At 36.1% G+C, this 27960-nt stretch overlaps 2 protein-coding genes across 4 annotated transcripts; one reads left to right on the top strand and one right to left on the bottom strand.

Annotated features, from left to right (window-relative positions):
* Positions 1–18: 18 nt before the first annotated feature.
* Positions 19–18127, bottom strand: slc6a16a (solute carrier family 6 member 16a). The gene is made up of 12 exons (XM_065280035.2): positions 17296–18127; positions 7984–8215; positions 7748–7905; positions 7274–7400; positions 7001–7176; positions 5929–6039; positions 4773–5014; positions 4300–4480; positions 3966–4167; positions 3643–3802; positions 3373–3535; positions 19–3256 (listed from the first exon to the last, which is right to left on the bottom strand). The coding sequence occupies exons 2-12, from the start codon at positions 8213–8215 to the stop codon at positions 2933–2935; spliced, it is 2076 nt and encodes a 691-aa protein (XP_065136107.1). The 5' UTR covers positions 17296–18127; the 3' UTR covers positions 19–2932.
* On the top strand, positions 16876–27646 carry eps8l1a (EPS8 signaling adaptor L1a). Of its 3 annotated transcripts, none has more exons than XM_065280055.2 (17): positions 16876–16996; positions 18961–19075; positions 19919–19956; positions 21657–21747; positions 22248–22297; positions 22395–22533; positions 22614–22702; positions 23457–23531; positions 23649–23797; positions 24854–24998; positions 25088–25131; positions 25239–25347; positions 25646–25780; positions 25865–25994; positions 26592–26754; positions 26893–27025; positions 27333–27646. In XM_065280055.2, exons 4-17 carry the CDS (start codon positions 21657–21659, stop codon positions 27417–27419), a joined length of 1539 nt encoding a protein of 512 aa, XP_065136127.1. In that variant the 5' UTR covers positions 16876–16996; positions 18961–19075; positions 19919–19956; the 3' UTR covers positions 27420–27646. The 3 variants fall into 3 exon arrangements, with proteins under 3 accessions (XP_065136127.1, XP_065136121.1, XP_073670007.1); XM_065280049.2 differs by having other exon boundaries at positions 19909–19956; XM_073813906.1 differs by lacking the exons at positions 16876–16996; positions 18961–19075 and having other exon boundaries at positions 19671–19956.
* The last annotated feature ends 314 nt before the right edge of the window (positions 27647–27960 follow it).

Below are 27960 nucleotides of genomic sequence, written 5' to 3'. Positions count from 1 at the left end.
GAAAAACTGATAAAGATATCATGTATAATGTAATGTAGTTTTATTTATTTTTAAAGTTTGGAGAGATATTTTGAGAGACAATGGCACATAACGGTCTTTTGTAAAAGTTGTAATAGGTAGTCTGTCACCACCTTGCGGTTCATCCGGAAACTGCATTGAAAGAGGATGACGTGTTCAAAATTTTGATGTGTGAACCAAAAACATTTGGGTGTCCAGGATGTCACTTTAGCAAGTACGAATATTACTGAGAGTTTCATTACAACTGAGATTTGCCAGGCAATGCAGTAAAGACCTTCATGATAAATAATGTGCTGTCATACTTTCATCTGTATCTTAAAGAACCTTTTATTTATCACAGACTACATATATAAGGATTCTTAAACTTTCACAACATTGCAATTGATATGACAAAAGCCAATACACACATTTTAAAGTACAGTATCAACACCCATGAAGAAAATAAATGACAAGAAACAGGAAAGAACATGCAAACACTCTGTATACAAATCCAAGCATGGACTTGGCTGTTAAAAAAACTTTCATTCTTAGTCTAACGGCTAAAACTTTTTTTTACTAAAATGAATAAAATCTCTTGCTTATCAGTCTAAAATTTAGACTAAAACATACTTTCTGGTCAGCCTGAAACTAGGCATGGGCCAGTTACCGGTTTCAATGTATACAAAGGTTTTAAACAGTCAAGGTTTCAAACCCACTTAAATATTTTGTGATACCGTCTCCAAGGTATGAGCTGTGTTTATACAAAATTCATTAAATCATTAAGTCATGTGATTGATTTGATGTTTACATTCAATATACATTACAAAAATATTATATATTTTTTTAAAGCATATTATAATTTAAAGGCTTTATTTTTACCTGGTATTTGAAAATAACACATTTTTGTGTTGCAATGGTATTTTTGCTAAAGATTATCATACCGCCAGAATCTTATACCGGCCCATGCCTACCTGAAACAGACCAAAATCACTCAGAGCCTCCCCTCACCCATATTAACCATCAATGAGGCCATGATATAAAGCTGCCTTGTGTTTTTGTGCTCACACACCTGCAAAATCAGTGATTGTAACTAAAAAAAAACACATACTAGAATTCTGAACTGTTCCTCAGTAATGTTACAATAACCAGAACAATGTACATAAAATTCGTTCTGTGTGAGGGAAACAAACAGTTTGGCACTGTACATATTACAATTGTATGGCCATATTTCCAGGCTTGTCATCACACCTTAGTGTTTGTACAACAAGCAGCAAATTCTAGAAATCTAGGGCCTTTGACAGTAAATTTTACTGTCACTGACACTGGCAGAAACAAGCATTTCTGTTGTCTACTAATAAAACTATACAATACAATTGGAACCCTTGATATTGTAACCATTTCAAGGCTAACAACTAAAATTTGTTATTTGGTTAATATTTTTTTTCAAATAAACATTTTTTGATCTCTAAAATGTAAAAATAAAATTACCTACAGGAACAAATTTATAAAATTATATTAGTATTTACAGTGCTGTGAAAAGTATTTGCACCCTTCCTTAGTTTTTATTTTTTGCATACGTTACACTTAAAATGATTCAGATCTTCAAACTAATTTTAATACAACACAAAGATAACACAAGAAAATATAAAAGGCAATGATTTAATAGCTCCCTGAGCTAATCTGGCCCTGTGTGAAAAAGTAACCGCCCCATAAACCAACTGGTTGTGCCACCCTTGGCAGAGTCATTGCTTTTAAGGAATTTTGGCACACTCTAATTTGCAGAATTAAGCCAAACTAGAGGGTTTAAGCTCATGCCACAGCATCTCAATCAGATTTAAGTCTGGACTTTAACTAGGCCACTCAAAAACCTTAGTTTAGTTCTTATTGTTGAGTCATAAACAGAGTATAAATGGGACAAGTGAGGCCTGCAGTTTCTTAGATGTTGCTCTGCATTCTTTTATGACCTGAATGAGTCGTCTAGGTGCTCTTGGGAGTAATTCTGGTGCACTCCTGGGAAGATTCATTACTGTTCAAAGATTTGTGGAAAATGGCTTCGCTGGAGTCCCAAAGCCTCAGAAATGGCTTTCTAACCCTTTCCAGACTGATACATGTCAAATTACTTTGAGGGGGCAATTACTTTTTCACACAGGGCCAAGTTTGTTTTGATGGCTTTTATCTTTAATTAATTAAATCATCATTTAAAAAACTTAATTTTGTATTTACTTTTTATTATTTTTGTGTAATATTAAAAGCAGTTTAAAATATTTAATTGTGACAAATATGCATTTTTTTTAAAAACGGGAACAGCCAAAGCATTTTTTACAGCACTGTAACTATATCTGCATAATACTGACATTTTTAAAGCTTTCACCAGATATACTGTGGACTACAGTACACCCCTGCATTTTGGGGGCCCTTGGTAGCTGAGGGCCCAAGGCAATTGCCGACTTTTGCCTAATGGGTAAATCCACCCCTGACTGTAGTTGCTTGACTTGCAGGAATATAAAATGGGGGCATTATAGGCCTTTTTAGTGTAAGGGTGCCATTAAAAGAATCACCCAAAAAGTTTATCATTTACTCACCCTCATTTTTTCAGAAGAGTAAATGACAAAATTGTACATTAGAATAAAAAGTGGGCATGCCGCACCTATAATGTAGGCACTTCTAGTAGGACACATCACTGAAGTACATTTGTTTAGAGATCCAGTAACAAAGTAATTCAAAGACTGGTACACATAAAAGTGTCCATCTTATAGAGGGTTTCATGAATGTTCATTAGCATAATGAGAATAAATGGAGCTTGCCTCCCATTTTAAAAAACTCCAGTACTGGTTAATAAATAGTTTTATTGTTCTGCTCACTGTCTATATGTGCAAACCACCTGTTTATCTCTTACTGCATGTAATGTCCCTGCCTGTCCACCTTTCCCCATGTCTCATACCAGTGTGTCTTCCTCTTCCTCAGCATCCTCCCGTTGTGGGATCAGTCTGTAGTGCTCGATACTCCGAGTCAGGAAAGTGGAATGGTGCTGACTGTTGTTTTCATTCTGTGCAGAGTGATGGTTATTTGTTTCTTCCTCTGTGGAATTGCATTTGGTGTAATGTTCTGTTGGACGCTCAGCTTCCTCCGTGGTTAGGCTCCGCCTATTCTTGAGAAACGAGATGAGGTAGCCAATGGGAACAGGGAGCGTTGCTGCGATGATAAGCATGGAGAGCATTGCCAGTGCCCAGTCAGGGTACTCGAGACTAGTTTCAGAACCCTGACAGAGAGAGAGAAAGATAATTCGCAATCTTTATCTGTTGCATTATAATATCTAGCAGTATAGAAGTCTGTTAAAGATGCCATTTCATAAACTTGTATTAGTATGAATGTTACCGTGCTGTGGTCCCACGCTGTGTAAGTTGGTCTTTTGAAGACCATACGAAGAAGACTAGCAGCCAGCAGCCCCATCATACCAAGTGGGCACACATATTTCCACAAGTAGCGATACAACACTGGAGGGCGCCATTGTAGCATCACCTCGATATCGTCCAAAAACCTGCAGGACACACTTTGAGGATCAAAATACTGCCGCAGGTGCAATCACTATAGATTAAAGAAATAACTTTAGGCTTATATGCATAATGTTTAATGTCTTCGTCTCACCGATCAGCACCATAAATCCAAGCCACGCTGATGGTCTCAAAAATGACAACGATGATCAGTGGCAATGTGGCGGAATAATCGTCAAACATCGTCACAAAATAGTTGCCACTTTTTTGAGTAAAGAGCAGGCCAATGATAAAGCCCAGGATACAGCTGCATACTGCAATCCATAATGCCAAAATAATAAGAAAAGATGAATCGCCTAATTCCGTTCTACTACTTGCAGTTGCCATTTAATGTCTTACATAATTGTTGTGAATTGTAATAGGGATTTTAAACGGTCTACAACAATGCATTTAGGAAGAGGAAAGTTATGTGTGCACCTGTTAACATGGTCTTGTGACGCCCCAGTGCTCTGAAGTTGTCCATAAGTGGGGTGAGAATCCCCTGCATAGTGCCGAACATGGTGGAAAGACCCAGATTTAACAGCATGAGAAAGAACAAAGCTGACCAAAACGGACTTGCAGGAAACAAAGCCATCGCTTCTGTGAATGCTATAAACGCCAAACCCGTCCCCTCCACACCCTAAGAGAGATGGACAGATGATGGAGAGGCATCAACAAATAGATACAATACTCAATCAGAAGCCGTTATGATATTTAACAAACCTAAATATGGACTTAAGCATATGGGCAACAAATAAAGAAAGAAACCTACCTTGCTCATTTCTCTTTCCAGGTCACAGTCAGTTATATTCGACCCTAGCATACTTCCATAGTGGCCGTACCATTCTCTGTATTCCTGAAGTTCTACGGATTTGGGGTCAGACATGTTAAACCATGGCCACCAATGCTGGGATGATCCTGTTGCTGCCATTTGTGCCAGTGTGGCCACATTACTGCAGAGTGACACAAACACCACAATGAACAAATAATAAACAAACTTTTCATTTCGCGACCCACTTCAATGAATAGTTTTTTGTCTTTCACCACTAACATTACTCCAAGCTACTTTGTGCGACCCACCTTATGCCAACTATGCAACCCATTGGTGGGGCCTGACCCCCAGTTTGAAAACCTTATTTTGAACTATCCATGCATGAAAAGTATAATTCACACAGAGTTGGAAAAACACAGACAGAAGATTCATTTTAAAATAAATACTCTTTATACACACAAGCACTCACTCACGTTTGAACACATTTTAGCGCAATGTTCTTGGCTCTGAAACCGAGGACCACGAAGACGACAAGAGAGGCCAACACTGATGTCATGAAGTTGATGCCAGAGACCATAAGGGCATCACGGTGGCAGTTATTATGTACAGGGTTGTAGGATGAATAAGCAATCACAGAGCCGTAACCGAGACCCAAGGCAAAAAACACCTGCGTCGCTGCCTGGCGCCACACCTGCACCTCCCCCCAAATCTCCAGCTGAAAAAGAGATTAAAAATATGAAAAGCAATGCTTTTCAGCAGGTTAAATACACAGTGAAGTTGTCATGAAACCAACACTTTATTAGTCAGTATACTAAAACCAGTGAAATGTCATAATTCCATGAAAGAAATTTCGAAATAAATGTAAACAAATTTAAATTAGCCAATGGAATTTTACCTTAAAGGTGCAATGTGGGACTTTTAAAATGATCTCTTGACAGAAATGCAATATCATTTACATAACTATATTTTCAGTGCTGTATAAAGAACTTACATAATAAACTGTATTATTTTAATTACCTTAGAATGAGCCGCTTTTATCTGCATACAATTCCTTAAAATGGAAGTCGCCGGCATGTTCCTACAGTAACCCTAAATGGACAAACTGCTCTACGGCGCATCCATACGTTGTCTCATACAATGACATGTTTGTCCTGTGGCAGCTACCGTAGCTTCTCTTTGCGTTTGAAACTGAGGGTGGTTGTATTTCACAATTTCACCACTAGATAGATAATGCTGAAAAACCATAACTTTAAGTAAATATAACTTTAAGTAAACAATTTTCTCAATTAAATGGCCAGTAACATGATTATCAGGAAAACTAATAAAAAGCAACAGAAGAATTATTAAAGAGGTTTATTTGAATTATTTGAATAATTTAAAAAGGTTTACATAAAAAACAACCAATTTGCTTGCAATGGGCATGTACTAGCAGTGTATCCAATAAAATTGGATTTTATTGTGTTTTGTTATGTTTATATTTTATTCACTGGTTGTGTTTTTGTGGGTAGAGGCACCGTAAGGTATGCAGTTTCATTTTGTTGCATTTTATGCAATGATAAAATTAATTGAAATTAAACAGCTACATGCTAAATTGAAATTTTTTGCACTAGAGTATGACTTTGTTTTCACCTTAGGATAAAACATGTACTTGATGCCATCTATGGCCCCATCCAACATGAGCCCTCGGATGAGAAAGCAGATCAGCACAGCGTAAGGAAACACAGAGGAGAAATACATCACCTGGAGAAAAGGAACAGTTTACCCGTAAATTAATTTATCACCAAATAGTTTACCAGGTTGAAGTCTTACAAACCTTGATTAACAAAGAAAGTCATGCAGGTTTAGAATGACATGAAAGTAAATACATTTTGGGAGGAATACTACCCTTGTGTCAAATAGCTCAAATTAACTCCAAATGTTGTTCTTAACCTGTATGAATTTCTTTTTTCTGATGAACACAAAAGAAGATATTTTGAAAAATGATTGTAAACACACAACAGACAGTGACCATAGACTTGTTCAATATGATGGAATTTAATGGGTACCGTCAACTGTGTGCTTACCATCATCTATCAAAACATTTTCTTCATCATTTATCACAATACTTCCAAAATATTTTTTATTTTTCCTACTATGGAAGTCAATGGTCACTATTTGTTGTGTGTATTCTCAAAATAACTTCTTTTGTGTTCATTAGAAAAAAAAAATTCATACAGGTTTAGAACAACATGAGGATGAGTAAATAATGACAGAATTTTAATTTTAAAGGGAACTATCCCTTTAATGCTGCTTTAAACCACTGTAACAAAAACTTCTTGGTGTGTGTGTGTGTGTGTGTGTGTGTGTGTGTGTGTGTGTGTGTACCTGGTAATTATCACGTTGTGGGGACCAATTGTCCCCACAAAGATAGGAATACCAGTGTTTTTGTGACCTTGTGGGGACATTTTGATGTCCCCATGAGGAAACAAGCTTATAAATCAAACAGAATGATGTTTCTTGAAAATGTGAAGTTGCAGAAAGTTTTCTGTGATGGTTGGGGTTAGAGAATGGGGTAGGTAAGGGGAATAGAATATACAGTTTGTATGGTATAAAATGCATTACGTCTATGGAATGTCCCCACAAAACATGGAAACCAGAATGTGTGTGTGTGTGTGTGTGTGTGTGTGTGCGCGTGTGTGTGTGTGTGCGTGTGTGTGTTTACCCTTGCAGAAGACTTGATGCCTTTGATCATTGCAAGACACACTACGGCCCAGGCAGCAAGAAGACAACCAGTCATGATGGCGTTAAATTCTCCTGACTGATCTATGGAGTCTGAGATGTCCAGAGCCTTCCTGAACCAGAAATATGAGGTAGGAGAGCTTGCTGCACATTCCTTCACTAAAACATAACAACATAATTTCTTAGAAAACAGCCATATAATGAAAAATAATGAAAAGTGTAAATGTGTATATGTCTGTAAGTGTAAATAACACACCTGTCTGGTTTGTGATCAGATCGACAGGGCACTTTTCCCACGGCAATGGATATTGAAATGAATTTCCCATATAAAACAGCGCCCACGCAATGATCACATTATAATACAGGGCCACAAAGAAGCACACCTAAAAACAAGTGGGTCTGTGAGAGAGGTACTTTAAAAATAGGCCAAATTGTCATATTACAGTAGTTGTAAACGACTGATACTTGAACTTTTGAAATCTGATCTGACTGGTGAAGCGTGTACATTATCATACAATCACAAAATATTCAGCTGCACCCAGGAAATCCTCTTATTTTTTATTTCCTCTTAAAGACACACTGAAAACAGAAACAACTTTTAACATAGAAAAAAACTTATCTAACAATTTTTATTACCTTACAGAATGTAAAATACTTGCAGATTTTCAAATTATGCACACAGTATAACAGTGTGCTTGTCCACAGCTATGCATGTCTATGTGCATTTTACCATGCAGCTAGAGTAGCCGATGCCTGCGAGGCGGGGTGAGATGTGTTTCCAGACCCCGATGCTGCCCTGCCGGATGCTCTGCCCCGCGGCCAACTCCATGAAGAACAAAGGAACCCCAATAATGAGCAACAGCATCACATACAGTACCATAAAGGCACCTGCAGATGGATGAAGAACGTAAATATGACTTTTTATTTAATGAAAAATGTCTAAGACTGCCTAATTAAAACACCCACCTCCTCCATTTTGGTGACAGAGGTAAGGGAACCTCCAGACGTTTCCCAGGCCAACACTGAAGCCCACCTGGGCGAGCACATACTGTATCTTACTGTCCCAAGCAGGCCTGTCGTCTCCCTGCTCCTCAACACCCAAAACCTCACACTCATCTAGTGAGACCAGAGCCAGGTCAGAACGGCCTTCAGCCAGTCTACAGCCACCCTCATCACTGGGCAACGGCAGCTTCTCCATCTAAAGAAAAAACACCAGACAGTATTAATCACTCAGTCCAGCAAAGAGCTTTGTGGCTTTAATATTTACCCATAACGCAGCGTTATAATGTCAGGTGGTGACTTTTTCAAAGCTTGGAAAACTTCATAGAGATCACAGTTGTAACAGATGTTTAAGCGTGTAACATAAGTTTCTCCCGAAAATCTCCTTCTTGGACCAGCTCACTAGTTTCACAGAAAAGCAGTGGGAACCGCTAACCTTTACTTCTCCTGACCTGCCTCTCTCATTCTTTTTATTTGCTTTACCCGTTTCCCTCTCGCGTCTTTCCTTGAAGAGCAGTGAATGCCTTCATTGTTTGTCTTAATGTACGTTGGAGCAAGTCGAGTGAAAAATCATGTCTCCGTCCTACATCAACATCTCCCTCCTTCTCTCCAGCTATCATTTTTCTGGTTCTCGCTGTACAGTAAATAAAAGATTACAGCATAGGCTGTGACCGCTGACAACCGAAAACCAGAGCGAAAATGTGTCTGAACTTTATAGATCTTCATTAACCCTTATGTGTTGTTGGGGATGTTTTTTGGCCACAACTTTCTTTTTTAGCAAATTAAATGATTTTTGATGACAAATCTTATATTTACATATATTTTAAGAAAATGAAATTTTTTCAAAAACTCAACGATATACTGTGGGCAAATTTACTATGAAAACATACACTAAATTCAACGCCTATAAAAATGTATCAGATGAATATTTTTCCCACATGGTGATCAGCAGTGAAAATGACAAATTTGACCTCTTAGCAAAAGGAAAAAACCCCAACATTCAAAAATGCATAATAAAAAGTTGCTCATAGCCCTGCAATCAAAAAATGTGGTTATAATGGAAGCCAATGGGGCAAGAACAGCCACTAGCAATAAATGAGGGAGAAAAAAATAAAAACTAATGCTACACAAAAACTAAAAATGCTTCAAAGCCAATGTTTTTACAATCTTTAACATGTCCAAGACTGTGAAAAAGGTAAACAAAAATCCAGTTAACAATCACTTTTTATATTGGAAATCTGTCATTTTGTGTGTGTGTTTTCCCAAATCAGTGATACCACGTAGGAATGCAATTCAAGAGTTAAAATCATGGATTTTTTTTGTAATGATTTGGTAGTTTTGATCAGTACTGAGGTTGATTAACAGATTTAAGAAAAAAATTGGAAAAAAATTCATCTTATACATTTTTATAGCCGTTTAGTTTAGTGGTTTTCATGAAAGGGTAGTAAATTTGAACAATGCACAAGGGTTAAGACTTTAGCCACAATTCAATGTTTTTTTTTTTTGCATTTGCAGGAAAAGTTCTCAAAGTGTGACGTGTGAATTTATGCAGTCTGTCTAAGTGCGTCTGACATGTTTTCTTGTAAATAAGCATTTTTTTTTCAGGCTCTCATGTTTAGGTTCAGTAAATTAACTTTAATGGCAATGAAAAGGTTATTTATCAGTAATTTAAATGCCGTATTTTCACAAAAGTCAGCAAATTTGACTGCCTTTCGCTGCAAAAAACTCTAAGTGCATGCAAGTTTTTTTTAAAAACTTTTTAAAAAATCAACTTCTTTTGACCAGAAATAGTAAAAACAGTTGCAAAATCACTACAGATGCAGCTAGAAACCCCGCAAATGATGAAAGTCAGAATTCAAAATGTAAAAAACTGCAGAATACATTAGGGGGAGATGCGATAAAAGTACTCAGAACAAACCCAAGTTTGAATGTGATCCACGGTCGTTTCCTAATCCCACCCTATCTCTCATAAGTCACTCTTTAGTGTCTTTTCTGACAAACCGGTATTTTTTTTTGAATGGCCTGAGGGTGGGATTAAACAGATTTTCAGATGAAGTATTTGATGAACGTATAATATGTGCAGAGAACATTCGGTTAATATCATCATGTCATTTTTGACAGAGGTTGCGTTTAGTGGTTTTTATCTAAGCTCTTCAAATATTCCATATACAGTAATGTCTGATTTCAAACAAGACTAAGATATAACAGAATAACAGATAGAATGTTTTTATCTCACAACTATAATCCTACCATTCAGCAGTACAAGGTAAACACAGAAGTATGCTGCATTACAAAATGGTGCCCCATAATCTTGATATTTCTTCTAACATTGAATGCCTCCACACAGCTCAAGCCAAAAATGTAACAGCAAACAGAGAAAACCCACAACTACGGCGCACATGCACAACAGATTCAACCTACACCCACAAAGTGCCCCTTTTGGGCATAACTAATTTTAACAAAAACTACTATTTCAGATTAGACTTATTTATATACAGAGACTGCTCTTGTGTTGCTGAATTGTCCCACAACTCCAAACAAACACGCCTGAACAACATTCCAACCCAGAGAACACATATGATGATAAAAATATATACCTTGTGCACTGCAAGTTACTTTGCATAAATGTATTTTATGGTTCTTCCTAACACAGCATCATACATTAAAAGCCGCAGCTATATTTGATTATGTGTTTAGGTTTATCCAACAGACTCCTCAAAAGTAACTGATCTAGTTTAGGTAATTTAGTGACATGCACTTCAAACTGCTTTTGTTCAGCAAAGCTGTTTACTTGGCTATGAGTTTGCCTATCTTTTAAGATGACTGAGAATTTGGAGATTCACCCGTGCACATCACAAGCAAAGTTTTTTTTACTTGCACAAATGTAAAAAGCACTGCATATAAGCACTGGGTGATACCAAAAATGCATATCTTTGTAATTTTGGGATGAATTGCGACATACAATAAATATATCTGTATAGTGGAATAAATGTTAACATGCAAGTTAAAACCTCATGCAAGATGCTGATCCACCTTTATTAAATAAGGTTTTGATGAAAATAAAATGAATAAAAACAGTGTTTCATTTGAGAAAATTTGACAAATTACCTAATCTTGATATACCGCTCAACCCTACTACTTTAACTGGGACATGACCACTAAAACCACTAAAATTCATAGACCCCAGGACAAACTTTGTGGTTCAGAACCCACTCCCCTAGGCCTATACAGGAAAGTCTGCCTACACCCTTAAAACAAAAAAGGGCCTTTATGGATGCAGACATGGGTCAGCCAGGTCTAGCTATATTTTCAGTTTAAGAGAAAGACCCCAGCACAGTGACTTATGAGCTATCCGATGTGGGAGTGGAAAAGTACAGAGTGTTGTGTGAGTGACACACAAAAGAGGTGTGTTGCTGCGTCACAGTTGGAGAGGCTAGTGATTATAACCTAACTAGCTTTTCCTTTTTTGACTGGTGAGGTGTGGAGGGGGCCTGGGGTCTGTCCCAATTGTGATGTGGAAAGTTTTCAAGGTGTCCAATGCCTGTATGATGATCACAACAGTGGAAAAATAAACATCTTAATTCTCTCCCAATTCTTCCTGAAACGTCTAGACAGTTTTAATCCTTATTTTTAATCTACTATTGCAAAAAACAAAATTATGCAAGACTGTAAGATAACTGTAAGTATTTGGAAAGTGGGAAACAGAATTATGTACAGATTCGGAATTTGACAGGCTGGTAATTCATCTCATTATCTCACTGTCATCTACACAGCAATTAAATTTCACCTAAGAATGAATGCCTATGGCATTTTTTAAACCTCTTTGTAATTTCTTTGTCTCTTTGCATGCTTACTTTACTACGAGTACAAATGACCTTCCCACTCATCACGCTATTTGATTGGCTGTAAAAATTTCTCGGAACCCATCTACAGTTATTCTATTAATCCTACTGTGCATGTGAACACATGCCTATTTGTGTAGACAATATCAATATTCCCAGGGTCTTTGACAGTGATGTAACAAACTAAATTACACTTTTATGTAAGCGTGTCAAAATTTCTTTAAATTCAAAATATATAGCAAAACATTTTATAAAATACTGCTTATTTTCCATATAATCAAATTGAATAGGGACCAAGGCTGTCAGTTCCCCGTACTACAAATTTTGTTTTTCAGAGAAGACTTTGGTTTACAACTGCATATGGATGAGTAAATTATGAAATAATTTTTTTTCCAGGTGAACTGATCCCATTTTGGTTTGTTAAGGTGAAAAAACTTTTTCTTCCCTTTCAAAAGTGACTTGGCGAAATGCAACCTACTAAAACTCACCTGACTTTCAAAAAACAGTGTTTCCTAATGGTTAGGTTGTGATCGCTGATCTGTTCTGATGAGTCACTGGTCAACTTCAACTTTTTTTTAAAGGGGCAATAAGTAGGATTTTAAGTGTTTTATTAATCAAAATCAATGTCTTTATTCATAAATATGTCCTCGTTGGTGTCAAATGACCTCTGCCAGTGATCTGACTTTTCTTTGTAAGCTTAGAATTTCTTCTCTTTACTTACATTGAACGGGTAAGTCCAAGGAGGCATCCATATTGTTCCGCCGTATTGATAAACTATAATAGCAGAGAGGGACAAAAAGCACTTGCCTACCAACGCGTTTTCACAACGCGTTTTCATTCAGAACACGTGAACCAGCTGCAATGGACAAGGAGATCACCGTAGTTGCAACACGCATTTGGCAAGGGGAGGAGCTAGTAAGCACTGTTCGTTTGAATGCAAAATACAACTCCACCACTAGATGGGGGTAGATCCTACTGATTGCCCCTTTAAAGAAAAAACTTTTCATACTATGACTGAGACTAATAAATTACTAGGTCACTGATGGTCAGCTGTAGGTAAATCTACTCTAGGTAACATTTTCTGAAATCTAACCTGCATCTAAATTTATAGTAATATATACTAAAAATTTTACAGTTAAATACGGTTTACAGAAAAGTTCATGATGACCAGTAAAACACAAATTTGTTCAATTAAAATTAAATTGTAAGGAGCAAAATGTAGTTAAATTGTTTGCTGTAAATGTTTGCTCAACGTGACTCTGACTTTTAATAGTGGCAGCGGCTCTATAAATAGCATATTTTCTTAGCAATAAATGGTTTTTAAACAATGTCTATATGTAAAGTAATAGCATATTTTCTTAGCAATAAATGGTTTTTAAACAATGTGCAAATAGCTGTAGATGCTATTAACACTATTTACACGAAGTAAAAATATAGAGATATTTTCTATTTACACTAAGTGATTTATAATACATTTTCTTAGCAGTATGCTATTGACCGTAAGTACACAAATCACATCAGATTAACAGGATGCAAAATGATTATATTTATTAAAATAATTAAATTGATGCTTCATTATTAAAGTCCTCTTTCATCATTTAACACCATTGCTGACTATTTTCTCTACAAAAAGTCTCATTCCCGTGGTTTAATATCGCCCTGGTTTCCAACGTCATAAGCATGTTACCAAACACATCAACACAGTTGAACATCAGTAGCTCGAGTTATAGATATTATGGATGCCACATAGCCGCGGCGCTGAATCAATTGAGCTCTGCTTTGTTAAAATCAGCATTTCATGTGTGCATAGTGCAAAACCAAACTTAGCAGTTATGCGGCTGAAACTGCCAAAGAAATGGCTGTGACAAGTAAAACTTTTAAAGTGGGTTTAAGTAGGATTTAAAGTGTTTTATTAATCAAAATCAATGTCTTTTTTCATAAATATGTCCTCGTTGGTGTCAAATGACCTCTGCCAGTGATCTGACTTTTCTTTGTAAGCTTAGAATTTCTTCTCTTTACTTACATTGAACGGGTAAGTCAAAGGAGGCTTACATGTTGTTCCGCCGTATTGATAAACTATAATAGCAAAGAGGGACAAAAGCACTAGCATACCAACGTGTTTCCACAATGCGCTTTCATTCAGAACACGTGAACTAGCTGAAACGGACATAGAGGCTACCGTAGTTGCAACACGCATTTGGAAAAGCGAGGCGCTAGAGAGCACTATTCGTTTGAATGCAAAATACAATTTCACCACTAGATGGGGGTAAATCCTACTTACTGTTCCTTTAAATATGCTTGCTATTGACAAATTGCTTAGGTTTAAAAAAATTATTGACTACAGTGGACTTAGAGAATAAAACCCTCCTTACATCGACCCCTAACCCTACCCAATAATGTGCTATATTGATTTGATACAAATAATAGTACTTTAGGAATTTACTTATCAATAAAATGTGGGGAAAAATGCAAACCATTGTCAGCCGTCCCTACACCGCTGATGTCGGAATGCATCTTACAATTGCTGGAAATGTAAGCATATACATTACCCCATGTTGTGCATCTCTAAACAGGGGGCTTACAAAAACAAAACCCTTTCTTTCTTGTTAGCCACAATGTTTCAATTTTGTGAAGTATCATTGTAGCTCAGGCTATGTTTACATTAATGCGTTTATCCTTTAAAACGCGTTACTTTTGCTACGTTTACGCCTTTCATCTACACTACATCACCGTTTTCGACCCTCATAAACGGATTCGTTCGCAAACGCTGAAGACCCCGTTTTAGTTTGAGAACTCAGACGTTGCTCTGAGTGTAAATGAACATAGACGGAGTCTTATGTAAACGAACAGCTGATGTTAACGTGACAGCGCATCATTTTCAAAGTAAAAATTATTTTATTCATGTAAATGTTGGTTTGTTACGGAGGTTTTGCCAAAAATAGTAAACATCTACCAACCAGCTATTATAAACGCTATATCGGATAGTTTTAACATGTATCCTTATAGATAATGTCTGTTTTATATGAATGTTTGAGTTTGTTGGGTTTAATGTGTTTATGTTTTGTTTAAATTTAGTTAGCTTATGAAAGATAGACTGTAATTTTAAATGCCATATAGGCGTTGCAAAGGCCAATATGAAGGGAGAAATGTAATGGGTCAGACATTATTTTCCAGTTTAATGTAAGTTTTGTTTGCTACTTTAAAATGAATTTCGTTTCAGATAATTTGTCTCTTAATTTTAATCGATGTTTTGTTGATAAGTTTTGTGAATATAAATTAATAAAAACAATAAACTTAACGTCATTAATATAATGCTCGTTTAGGCGCTTGGCGTTTAGCTATTTGTGTGTTGCTAGCGGAGGACGTGCACGGACCTCGCACACTTTTAAAAATTAATTCAATAAGCATTTCTGGTAAAGGCTATACTTCACCTCTTACTATGTTTGATTGAAGTTTGAATTTGCTGATTTATTTTTGCTTCAAGTTCGCTACTGTTCAGTACTGTTCACTTGAATGCTTTCTTTTTAAATCATAAAGACCTTTCTGTTTAGTTATAAAATAAAAATTAACCTATTAATCATATTAATATGTTGTAGGGGGGAGCTAGAACAGTATAAGTGTTTATGTTTTGTTTAAATTTAGTTAGCTTACGAAAGATAGACTGTAATTTTAAATGCCATATAGGCGTTGTAAAGGCTAATATGAAGGGAGAATTGTAATGGGTCAGAAATTATTTTCCAGTTTAATGTAAGTTTTGTTTGCTACTTTAAAATTAATTTCGTTTCAGATAATTTGTCTCTTAATTTGAATCGATGTTTTGTTGATAAGTTTTGTGAATATAAATTAATAAAAACAATAAACTCATCGTCATTAATATATAATGCTCTTTTAGGCGTTGCGCTTTTAGCTATTTGTGTGTTGCTAGCGGAGGACGTGCACGGACCTCGCACACTTTTAAAAATTAATGCAATAAGCATTTCTGGTAGGCTAAATTAATACTTCACCTCTTACTATGTTTGATTGAAGTTTGCATTTACTAAAATTAATTTTTTGCTTCAAGTTCGCTACTGTTTAGTACTGTTCACTTGAATGCTTTCTTTTTAAATCATAAAGACATTTCTGTTTAGTTATAAAATAAAAATTAACCTATTAATCATATTAATATGTTGTAGGGGGTAGATAGAGCAGTATAAGACTTTCCCAAACACATTTTTATAGGTTAAAAAATAGTGTCTGTTGTAGTGGCCGGCAAAGGATCTAGCTATGAATTTTTGTCAATATCGCACACCCCTAGGCTGCGTAAACGTGCAGGTAAGCTATTATTAGAGTAATAAGTTATTTTACACTTTTATGCGCATGCCCAGTTACATGATTGGTCATGTTTCATGCGTTTATGGTGGTGTATAGTGTGGATGAAGATTCTTTTTAAAATGCCAGTATAAACGAGGATCGTTTTCATTTTAAAATGCCGTTTTAAAACGCAAATGCTCTAATGTAAACATGACCTCAGTGGGTAGCATGGTGTTAGCAACAGCAAGATCTCAGGTTTGTTTCCCAGGGAACACAAATACTGACAAAAAATTTGCACTGTAGCTTTAATGCATTTATACTCTTGCTGCATCAAGAGGGCAAGTATTTAAGTCTATATAAATGCTGGGTGGTTTCATTACCTAGGTAATTTAACCCAAAAGTTGGGTTTGTCCGTATTTTTCCCAACCACTGGTCGAAACAACAAGCTTTTTTGTAAATATTTTCATTGGTTAAATTGAGGGTGTTACAACTAACCCTGTACAAGATGCCCTGATTTCTCCTACTAACACTAAATACTCTCACATGACATAAGTCCAATGTCATGACACACACAACAGCTTATTTCTGTAAGCAAATTCTGCTTTCACACATTAGACATGTTTGACAATGTTTTAATTGTAGATTAATTGTTTTAGGGTAAAATGTCAAGGGTATTTATTTGGCTCAAGTCTTCAGGAACACCACTAGCTTGGTGCGAATTTGGCAGCTGACAGTATTTTTAGGAACACGCTGTACACTCCATGTATATCATGTGATCAAATCAAACTTCAGCCATCAAATTATCAGAAAAAAGACAACGTGCCCATGTGTTGAAGACCAAAATCCAGGTAAAGTGTTTTGCCAGTTTAAGGAATAGCAGACTGAAAACTGACTATGAAAATAAGTCTGTAGCTCAATAGAGCATTGCGTTAGCAACGTAAAGGTAATGGGTTTAATCCTGTGGATCACACCTAATGATAAAAGTAAATGCACTTTGACAAACGCATAAATGTGAAGTTAAAAAGCTTTAAAGTGCAACTACTGTTGATTTGTATTGTTTAAACTTCAGAAGTTGCAGCTTGTTGGAATACTTCGTGCATTCCTGCAACAAAGTTGTTTGACTCGAGTATCCATGAGTGTATCTTACCTTGCTGCCCCGTTTCAAGGGGGGAGTTGCCTTGTAGTTTTTGTTAAAACCGTAAACTTCGTCTGACAGCTTCTCTGTTATCTGTTCTGTTGTTAGTCCTGCCGTTCAGAACCCTGCTGTATTTTTATCGCACTCTTTGGGTGGCAGGGAGATCGCCACGTTGGAGGGCTCCGAAGGTTCAACTTTGGTAAATGTAATATCAGAGTCTGACGTCGCTTGCTGTGTCATTGGAGAACAGCATATGAGCTTTTTATCTATGCTGTAACGTGGCCCGCCCTCCAACAGCTCTTTTTGTCACATTACAGATTATGCGGGGGCTCCTGTGTGGGGGGGTTTGCATTCGTCCTCCGACCCTTCCCCCAAAACAATGCGTAAAGTGGTTCGTTTCCTAAATTAAGTTTGCGAAAAAGTTTCCTGGAGCCACTCATGGGAACAGCTATGTGTCCACGTGTGTAAAGAAGCGAGAACTGTGCATAGCTATGCATAACGTATAAGCCACTCCCCTTGCCAAGCCCCCCTGTTTATATTTTGCGTTAACGCACTGCTAATCATGTGCGCTAAGGACAGGCTTATATTAGACAGTGTTATACAAATATAGCATTTGCTACAATAGAAGAGGAGAAATGGTGATGACATCTAGTTCTTCTAAATTTGGGCTCAATGACAAACGTTAGGTAACACAACTATTCTTGCCAACAGGGTCCTCTTAAATGTATTAACACACGAGGGCGCCATTGCCTTTCAGGCCCCCAAACCTTACATTTGGTGTATCATCATTTATATGACAGTTAATTTTGTTTCATACGTCGACAAGAGTGTTTAAAATATAACGAAACACTGAAAAGTATAAGTTAAATATATAAGTAAAATAGTCTTTTTTTAATACTTGTTTTGTCTTATTTATTAATGTCATATTAAGTGGGTGGCTCAGTGGGTATTACTTTTAAGCAGAGTTAGCCCCCCTATAGAGCCACTATTGTCTGAGTTATTCGTGAAATATAAGAATTCATATTTTGTTTGTCTAATCTTGATATTTTAATACTGAGTAACTTAAGGCTAATAGATTGAATTCATTTAAAGGGAACATTTCACAAGACTTTTTAAAGATGTCAAATAAATCTTTGGTGTCCCCAGAGTAGTTATGTGAAGTTCTAGCTCAAAATATCATAAAGATAATTTAATATAGCATGTTAAAATCGCCACTTTGTAGGAGTGAGCAAAATGTTCTGGTTTTGGGTGTATCCTTTAAAATGCAAATGAGTGGATCTCTGCACTAAATGAGAGTGCTATTGTTGGAAAGTGCAGATTAAGGGGTGGTATTATCCCCTCCTGACATCACAAGGGGAGCCAAATTTCAATGACCTATTTGCATGCTTGCAGAGAATGGTTTACAAAAACTAAGTTACTGGGTTATTCTTTTACACATTTTTCAGGTTGAAAAAAACACTGGGGACCCAATTATAGAACTTAAACATTAAACAAAAAAGTCTTGATTTTCATAATTCATGAAGCCACACTCTTTCACTAATCTCAATGTATTGCAGTGCCTTTGTTTGCTGGTAGGTGTCCCCAAGCACAAACGTGAAACTTTGCCTATGATATTACTGTTGCATCACAGCAAGGTTCCTGGGTTTATGACTTTGGGTACTCTGATTTCCCTTACAGTCAAATGACATGAAGGTGAAGTCAAAAAATAGTTTTGTGAGTGTGTGTCATCCTGCAATAGGCCGGCCATCTATCCTGCCTGTGCTGTACCCTGCATGTGGCCCAAGATGCTGAGGTAGGCTCCCTCTGTGACCATATAGAAAGTAAGGGGTTTGGAGAATAGATCAGTTTGGGTAATGTAATATGATGTCATGTTTAAGGCTATTCATATTCTGTTGTATATTCGTGACGGTTATGTGTACATTTAATTTAATTGTACAAGACTCAGGACATTGTGCCCCTGTGTGTGAAAGTTTAAATTCATTTTATTACTATTTACTAGAGAAACATTAACTAAAAAAATAAATATTTATGAGAATTGCTTGGTAAAATAGCCTAGAGACAAAAATACATCTATAATACAACCCCCCCCCCCCACACACACACACACACACACATGACAAACAGACACTGAGGTAACAATATTTCTATACCTGTAAGTGGCAGAGGATGAACTGGATAGAAGAAGGGAGGGGGGAGAGAAAGAGAAAACAGAGAAAGAGAGAGAGAAAGGAAGTCCGATAGAGAGACAGATGTAGTCAAACAAGCTCAGCTTGATAACACTTACCTGTACAGCAAGTGACATAACTTGAAAATGAACATTTGTCTTTGTGAGTGTTGGCTAGTATTTATTTTAACATTTTGTGAGTGGACATTTTACAGTATGATATTATATTTTTTCAGTTTGGTTTGCAGTCAAAGTTTCTTAACTCTTTATGTATTAAAAAAAGTGTTACATTTAATGTTGTATAACATTTTGCATTTAAAAAAGTAAATTAAGCACATTTCTGTGCACTTCATATCTTGAAACTCAGGACAGATAGAGAGAGAGACAGAGAGAAAGAGAGGAAGTCCAGGTTTGCTTTAACAGATTAACTTGTTTTTCTTGTTCTCGCATTTCTCTATGAGGTGTAAACAGAAGATGTGACATAAGAAGGTGTACGTATCCGATGCACGGTAAGTTTATTTTAAACCAGCCATTCAAATGTTTTAATGCCATAGAAACTGGACTTTTCTACATTGATTCTTTGTATTTATATTAGGGATTAGAAATCAGGTGTATTAAATGATTTTGTTGTCAGACAGATAATTGTGATGCAACGCATGGTAATGTAACTTTGCTTTACTCCCAGGAGGATCAAAATGATTCACTGTCTGAGGTTAACTTAATTAAATTACCATGTTTAATGCATCATTTTGTCATAGGCTTACTTGTTAGCTACATTTTGGCAATTCAATAAAATGACAGTGTGAATGAAAAATGTTAAAGACATTTCTGCTAATATTAGCAGCTGCTTTTGTAAACCTGTGCACTGCCACTCCTCCAGTTGATGCTCTGCTTAAACACAGCAATAATTGTATTAGTAAGGAAACTTTTGTACGTCTTTGATTTGAGTGAAGTGATTAGTTTTCTAGACGGTCATTGTTTCATTTTAACAGAGCAGATTTATTGTATTTTCTTAGTTGATGATAAATGAAATGTTTTTATTCTAAAGATAAATAAAAAAAATGTTTCACATAGTTCTTGCATGAGCACACGAGAGACATTAAAAACAAACATGAAACACTTGTTTAACCAAACTTTTATGGCTTTGCGCCAGATAGATGGCCATATATGTGCATGAATGAGAAGCTAATGCAGAGTAATGTATTAGTTATGTACGGAATGTCAACTTTCTTAATCCCAGATTCCTGTAGTACTAATGACTGAAACTATCAAGCCACCCACCAAAGACCACATTTACAAAGCCATTCAATGAATGCTAGTTAAAAAAAAGTTGAGACTTTTAGATTTAACTGTAAAATAATAGTCTATCCACCTTCTAGGCATATCATTTTTTGTAAATTATTTGATACATCACTTTATAACCTTTATCCCTAAAATATTATGTTTATGCTTCATACTTAATAAAAAATTTGTTGTCAGTTTAAAATATTTTCTGCCAATAATCCAATAATCCTCTTTGAATAAGCTGGTTGCAATGCCATCTTAATAGGGGTTAGGGATTTAGGTTTTGAACTGGAGGTTCAGTCACATAAAGCAGTGACCAAGAAACAGGATACTAGTTATGTTTTTACATTTATTAATTTATAAGTCGCTTTAATTCATAATGATTTACAGATAACTCATAAACAAATTTATCCTAAGGAGGATTTTATGTCCATTATTATTATTATTATTATTATTATTATTATTATTATTATGGCGAAAGGCTTTTAACCATGAATTTGAGGCTGTTCCTAAATAAGTAAATCAGAAAGAGAAATCAGTTTGCTGATTGATTCAGATTCATTTTGTTATAATTCACCAGCGGCTTTAGGACTTTGTTAATTATTTGTTTGGTTTTAACTGTGATTTATCAGTATACAGTAGATACAGGTCAGCTTTGGATTCATTATTTGGAAAGAATGGAATATTAACAGCGTAATAGATAAAGCAGTGGTCTGCTGACATGAAGTCTATTATTAGTAATGTAAAAATAATTTTACTGTAATATGGACAATATGTGCACATAAACTGTGTTGATTACAGCTGTGGTATCACGATAGTGGTGATATTGACCTGATTTATAATGGATAGCAGTAGTGTCAGTAGTAATAAACAGTTGTCTATTAATATCTCTATTAATGTCTTTTCTATTTTACTACTCTTTAAGATGGCAGCTCCGGCAGTTGTTCCCAGGAAACATTCACTGATCAAAGTTGCATCACCTCTGACTGCTAAAGCTGTCAACCATGGTCCCACAGGTGTATATTTTGTGTGTGTGTGCGTTATGTGTGTACAGGACATATTTTTGCAGACACAGTATATATAGCACTCCTAAAAAAATGCTGAGTTATTTTCAACTCATGGTTGGGTTAAAACGGGACAAACCCAAACATTGAGATAAATTAACTCTGAAAATGTTCATATATTTAACCCAACCATGGGTTTAAAATAACCCAGCATTTTAAGAGTGTATATAACAGAATATCTGAAGAGTTTAAAGACTTTGTTTTTAATTTTTTTGTCAAAACATGTTTATTATTATGTTATCATGTTTTTATTGCGTTTTATTGTGCTACAGCTGAATTTTTTTGTTATGACGGCTTAAATCAAAACAAACCAACTGTATTGATATTAACTGGAATGCACAATCAAAAACAAAGTTATCTCGTATTGGAACCAAACTGTTCATATATAACAATTACATACTATACAATAATATCTCAACATCTGTATATTTTTGTTCTATATGATTCCTTAGTAAATGGCGTGAATGCAGATACTCACCAGATAAACCCTGAGAGAGAAGTTGTAAGTGTGATTATTATACAGTATTATGACTGTTGGGCAGATATAAACTGTAAATAGTGGCCAGTATTTTAGTATTTTATATCTCTCTATCTGTCAGGAGTTGGTTAATCACTGTTTTGCTGACATGGAGCGTTTCATGGCCCGTCTGCAGCAGACCGCAGAGGCTCAGAGTATTCTAGAACAGAACAAGAAAAAGAGTCGGAAAAAGAGCAGCAAGAAGAAAAAAGACCAGGATGGTGAGAGAGATTGACCTGTATACTTCACAAGCCTGATCAACACCTTCAAATTATAATTAATATAAAAATCTGTGTTTTAGATGAAGTGCTTAGACAAAAGGCAACTCCGCCATCAGAACAAGAGTTTGTGGATATTTTTCAGAAGATTAAATATTCATTTTGTCTATTGGTAAGTTGACAATGAAATCATTTTAAATATTGTCATATTAAATATGCTGACACTCCACTTTTATTTTAAAATCTCATTTTCCAGCTCCCTTAGAGTTAAACATTTGATTTTTACCGTTTTGGAATCCATTCAGCTGATTTCCGGGTCTGGCGCTGACACTTTTAGCATAGCTTAGCATAATCCATTGAATCTGATTAGACCATTAGCATCGTGCTAAAAAATAACCAAAGAGTTTCGATATTTTTATTTAAAACTTGACTCACCTGTAGTTACGTCATGTACTAAGACTGACGGAAAATTAAAAGTTGTGATTTTCTAGGCAGATATGGCTAAGAACTATACTCTCATTCTGGTGTAAAAATCAAGGACTTTGCTGATGTAACATGGCTGTAGCAGGCGTAGTTATTTTATGCACTGCCTGAAAATAGTCCCCTTGTTACTTTTAAAAGCAAGGGACTATTTTTGGGCACTGTATAATAAAACGTAATAAAAACTTGAAAATATCAAAGCTCTTTGGTTATTTTTTAGCATGATGCTAATGGTCTAATCAGATTCAATGGATTATGCTAAGCTATGGTAAAAGTGGTAGCGCCAGACCTGGAGATCAGCTGAATGGATTCCAAAACTGTAAAAAGCAAGTGTTTAACTCTAGAGGAGCTGAAAAATGAGCATATTTTCAAAAAAAAGTGAGTTTCCCTTTAAAATTGAATGTTAAAATAAACTGCATGCATTTACGTGTGTGTGCATGTTGCAGGACCGCCTGAAATCAAACATCTCAGAGCCGTCCTCAGAAGAACTCATTCACCATGTCTTCATTCCTTTGGACTTGGTAAGAATATCAAGTGCAACCAAAATCCTATGTTCACAATATAGACATACAGAGACACACCAAATCAGAGAAAAGAAATGGTAACTAGATGAAGATTTAATCATTTGTTGTTCCCAGATGGTGAAGACCACAGGTGGACCTACGTTTGCAGCAACAGTTTCCAGCCCTGCACTAACTAGTGGAGCGATCTCTCTACTACAAAAAAACCTTAATGCAAACGAGAAAGCACTCTGGACTTCACTTGGACCTTACTGGACCCTGCAATAGTAAGTAATACATAAAGCTTATTTCTTAAAGGGGGACTGAAGAGTTTGCATTTCTAATAATACTTAAAGTTCTCCTCTGAATAATGAAAATGACCCAATGATTTACTCACCCTCAAGCCATCCGAGATAAACATGTCCATCATCTTTTAGACTTACACATTATGAGCTTTGGAAAATGTCATGGCTCTTCCAAGCTTTATAACGGTAGTCCATGACTTCCAAGTCTAAAAAAGTGCATCCATCCTTCACAGATGTAATCCACATCCATTCCAGAGGATGTGATTTTGTGAAAAAAATCCATATTTGAACTTTATAAACTATAATAAATAGCCAATGCACATTCACCAGTGAGTATTAGCGTAGAACGAAGCGTACGATGTGTAGTAAAGTAGTGACGAATGGGGACACCAAAACAAAACGTCAGTCACGAATAAGAAGTCTAAACCAAAATATGTCAGAGGTTTTTGATATAGATAAGATTATATAATTGAGTTATCCCTATCTGTAGCTAAAACAACGCACAATGCATGGTTCTCGTAAGAGTGTATTCTTCACCGATCTTATGCATCGTATGCACGCATTGGCAGCTACCGGAAGCTAGTTATTAAAGTTTATAACGTTTAAAATATGGATTTTCTTTTACAAAAACGCATCGATTATCCTCAGAAGGCCTTCATGGACATTTTTTTCCACCGTTATAAAGCTTGGAAATGCCAGGTCATTTTTTAAAACAACTCAAATTGTGTTTGTTTGAAAGACGATGGGCTCGTGCATCTCGGATGGCTTGAGGGTGAGTAAATTATGGGGTAATTTTCATTTTTCGCTGAATCATCCTTTTAAAGCAATCCTTAGAAACAAGACCAGCTAAACTTTTATTGCAAGAACTATCTTTCTATTCTGTCAAAAAAATCATGGCACAAGTTAACTGTTAAAATAAACTTACATAAACATGTTCTTTAAAAGTCAAAGTTCTGGGCACTTTTGGAAAGGAAAGTTTGTCACTAAAACTGGTTAGTTGAGGTATAACTCCATTTTGTGTGCGTGTGTGTGTGTCAGCTCTAAACTCAATGAGACTGTGCCTCAATACACACCTGTGTTTCTGGATGGTTGGCAGCCTAAGACCAGAGACGCACACGGACTACCGATCGAGGACCCCATTGAGTCACAGCATAAACACGAAGCTCATATGCTGACTCAACAGGTATGAGACCATAGTATACACACATACACACTTACACAGATAAATACAAACACAACAGAAATCACCGTCACTTCATTCTCTTTCTACAGATGATTGATCAGACACGTGCAGCTACACAGGATGAACATGAAAGGTTAGTTATAGTAAGGTCACTGACCCTCTGTGTGCTTTTAATGCTTGCTTGTAATGTCCCTTGGGTGTATTTTTTTTCTCATTGTGTGTGTGCCTATGATGATGTAGTACTGAAGATTCAATGCTTCCTCCAGAAGAAAGGATGTACCGCTGCAGTTATGACTTTGTGGCACGAAACAGTAGTGAGCTCTCGGTACTACATGGAGAAACTCTAGAGGTAAACCTTTAAAACCTCTAAAAATTGGTCAGAAATGGTCCCTATAGTTGGTTTTGGGGCAGTACCCTTTAAAGGGGTCCTTTGAAGTACTAATATTAGGTACAAATATGTACCCCAGTGACAGCTTTGTACTTTTTTTCCGAGAATATACTGCAAATTCCTGCAAATTCCAAGAGATTGATCATTGATGTTTGAACTTCAGTCACTGGTTACGTGATGCACTTTTGATTCTCTCTTGCACAAAACTAATTTCACCGTGCACTTACTCAGATCTAAACTCAAATTCTTTATTTTTCAGGTGTTGCAGTCATCTAAGCGATGGTGGAAATGTCGGAATGATTACGGCGAAATCGGTTTTGTTCCACATAACATCCTTGAGCCGATCAATCACTCAGAGGTTGATTCTTCCGTAGTAATGCGCAACCATTCAATGGTAAAGGAACCACACACACAGTCAGAAACTCATAACATGCATTCATCCTCATTCATAAAACTAATACCTATCATATTTTCGTAGAAAGCTCCTATCTCTCCCCCAAAAGGTGGAAGGTTCTCTTATGCTGCACCCAACCCCTCAGGCGAAAATGCATACCACCTTAATTCACGTCCTCAAAGCATGCCACCAATGGGAGATGATGGAGGAAGAGGTATTTTTCTTACTACTTTACCTTTTAATTAGTCACTTTTAATGTAATTGTAAAGCATCAGCTTAATTGAAGTGCCTTATTCAAGGTCATAATGGGTAAAGAGCAGGCTATTATTGTATACAATACAATAGTTTGTAACAAGTATCATGTACAAAGAAATAAACAACCCCACGCATTCTTAAGGAAATATTTTTGCACTCTATTCAAAACCATCGGACTGTGTTCCTGTCTCTGCACTGTAAACAAATGCAGCATTTTTTGTCAAATCAACATATATTTTTATGTTACTTAAACCTAACAAAATAAGTAAAGTCAAAACTTAAGATATATGTTGAAAGTTGTTTTAACTTTATGCTGCATTTTTTACAGTGTGGTATTTTCTGTGCAGCCTTGTTGTTCTGTATAGCTTTATAGAAATGCATCATTCTCATTGGTCATTCACAGCATTCAGTTTTTAATAACATTATTTCATATTTTTGTCATAGATCATTTATGCAAAAGAAACCTCTTCTGGATAAAACAATACTGTCATACCAAATTATTTCATATTTGTTATAAATATATTTGATTTACATTAATATTGATGTTTGTAAACAGTAATGTTGATGAATGATGAGCTCATGCAGCGATTGGCCAATGGGAGACCATCTGCTCGCCCAGTGGTAATAAATAAAGCAAATGAAACGACGGTACCACTCCACTACCATTCTTCTCCAAGTGAGGTTCAAGAGTGGCTGAGGGGCAAAGGCTTCAATGACTAGTGAGTAAACATCTCAATATGATGCTCTTGTAGTTTAAATGATAAAGCAAGGTGCAAAAGCAAAGATTATGGGTTTGATTTCCAGGAATTACCCCAAAATTAAACTAACTAGATGTTTTGCTGTGTTTTCTTTATCAGCACTGTGAGGAGTTTGGGCATCCTTACAGGAGCTCAGCTCTTTTCCCTAAATAAAGAGGAGTTACGCTCTGTTTTACCAGAGGAGGGCACCAGAGTTTACAGCCAGATCATGGTGCAGAAGTCACTGCTGGAGGTATGTCATGACTAAATATACCTCTATTCATTTTATGTTGTTTGAATCTTACATTCGTATTTATACAGTACAAATTGATTCCAAAAGTCTGAGACCACAATAATATATATCTGAAATGTTACTAGTATTAGTTCAACTACTGTAACTATGTATATCATTTGTATTTAAAATAACATTAAATTCTAAACAAAATATTTAAAAAGCATTTACCCCAAGCGGTCACAGACATTTGGATCTCACCTAGAGTCAGTTTAGTTGGTCCACTTATTAATTGTCTTTATGTGTATTCTCACAACACTCGTTTCAGGATGAGAAGAAGGCTACGGAGTTGGAGGCTATAATGAAGAAACAGAAGACTAAAGTTGATTTAAGGGCTGAGGGTGGAGAATTTTAATGAAACTGCATCTCTGTCTCATTCACTCTCACACATTCAGACCAGACGCATTAAAGTAATATTTATGGCACTGCATTAACAGACCGGTGTGGCATGATTCAAGATCCTGTTAACAATTATGATCTCTGTTGTTTTATGTCATCAATAGCTGCTTAACCTGACATAGCTACACAACCATTTTCATTTATGTATTAAAGTTAATTATTAATAAAAAGCACTGGTGGCTATCATGTGTTTTTCTTCGTATTTTATTAATGCTATTTATATTTTTAACTTTATAAAGTCTACTTCTGCTTTGCCACAATATTTAACATTCCAAACAAACTGTAAACTATTGTTCGTAGATTTATGAATAACTTATCAAAAAAGAAGAACAGTTAAGTATGTTTTGCACATGATTATGACTTCTGTATAAATATATAGCACTATGTTTGGTTCAGTAGTGTTCCAAATGGCTTCAGCCAAAGTCCCATTAAGGAAAATCTCCCCACTTGGCAACAATTTTTGCAATGGCTCCGGGCAGCTGGTTCTGTCTATAATT

The sequence above is a fragment of the Paramisgurnus dabryanus genome, chromosome 3 (assembly GCF_030506205.2).
Source record: "Paramisgurnus dabryanus chromosome 3, PD_genome_1.1, whole genome shotgun sequence".
NCBI classification, from domain to species: Eukaryota; Metazoa; Chordata; class Actinopteri; order Cypriniformes; family Cobitidae; genus Paramisgurnus; species Paramisgurnus dabryanus.
This window is presented reverse-complemented; position numbering and strand designations above follow the sequence as displayed.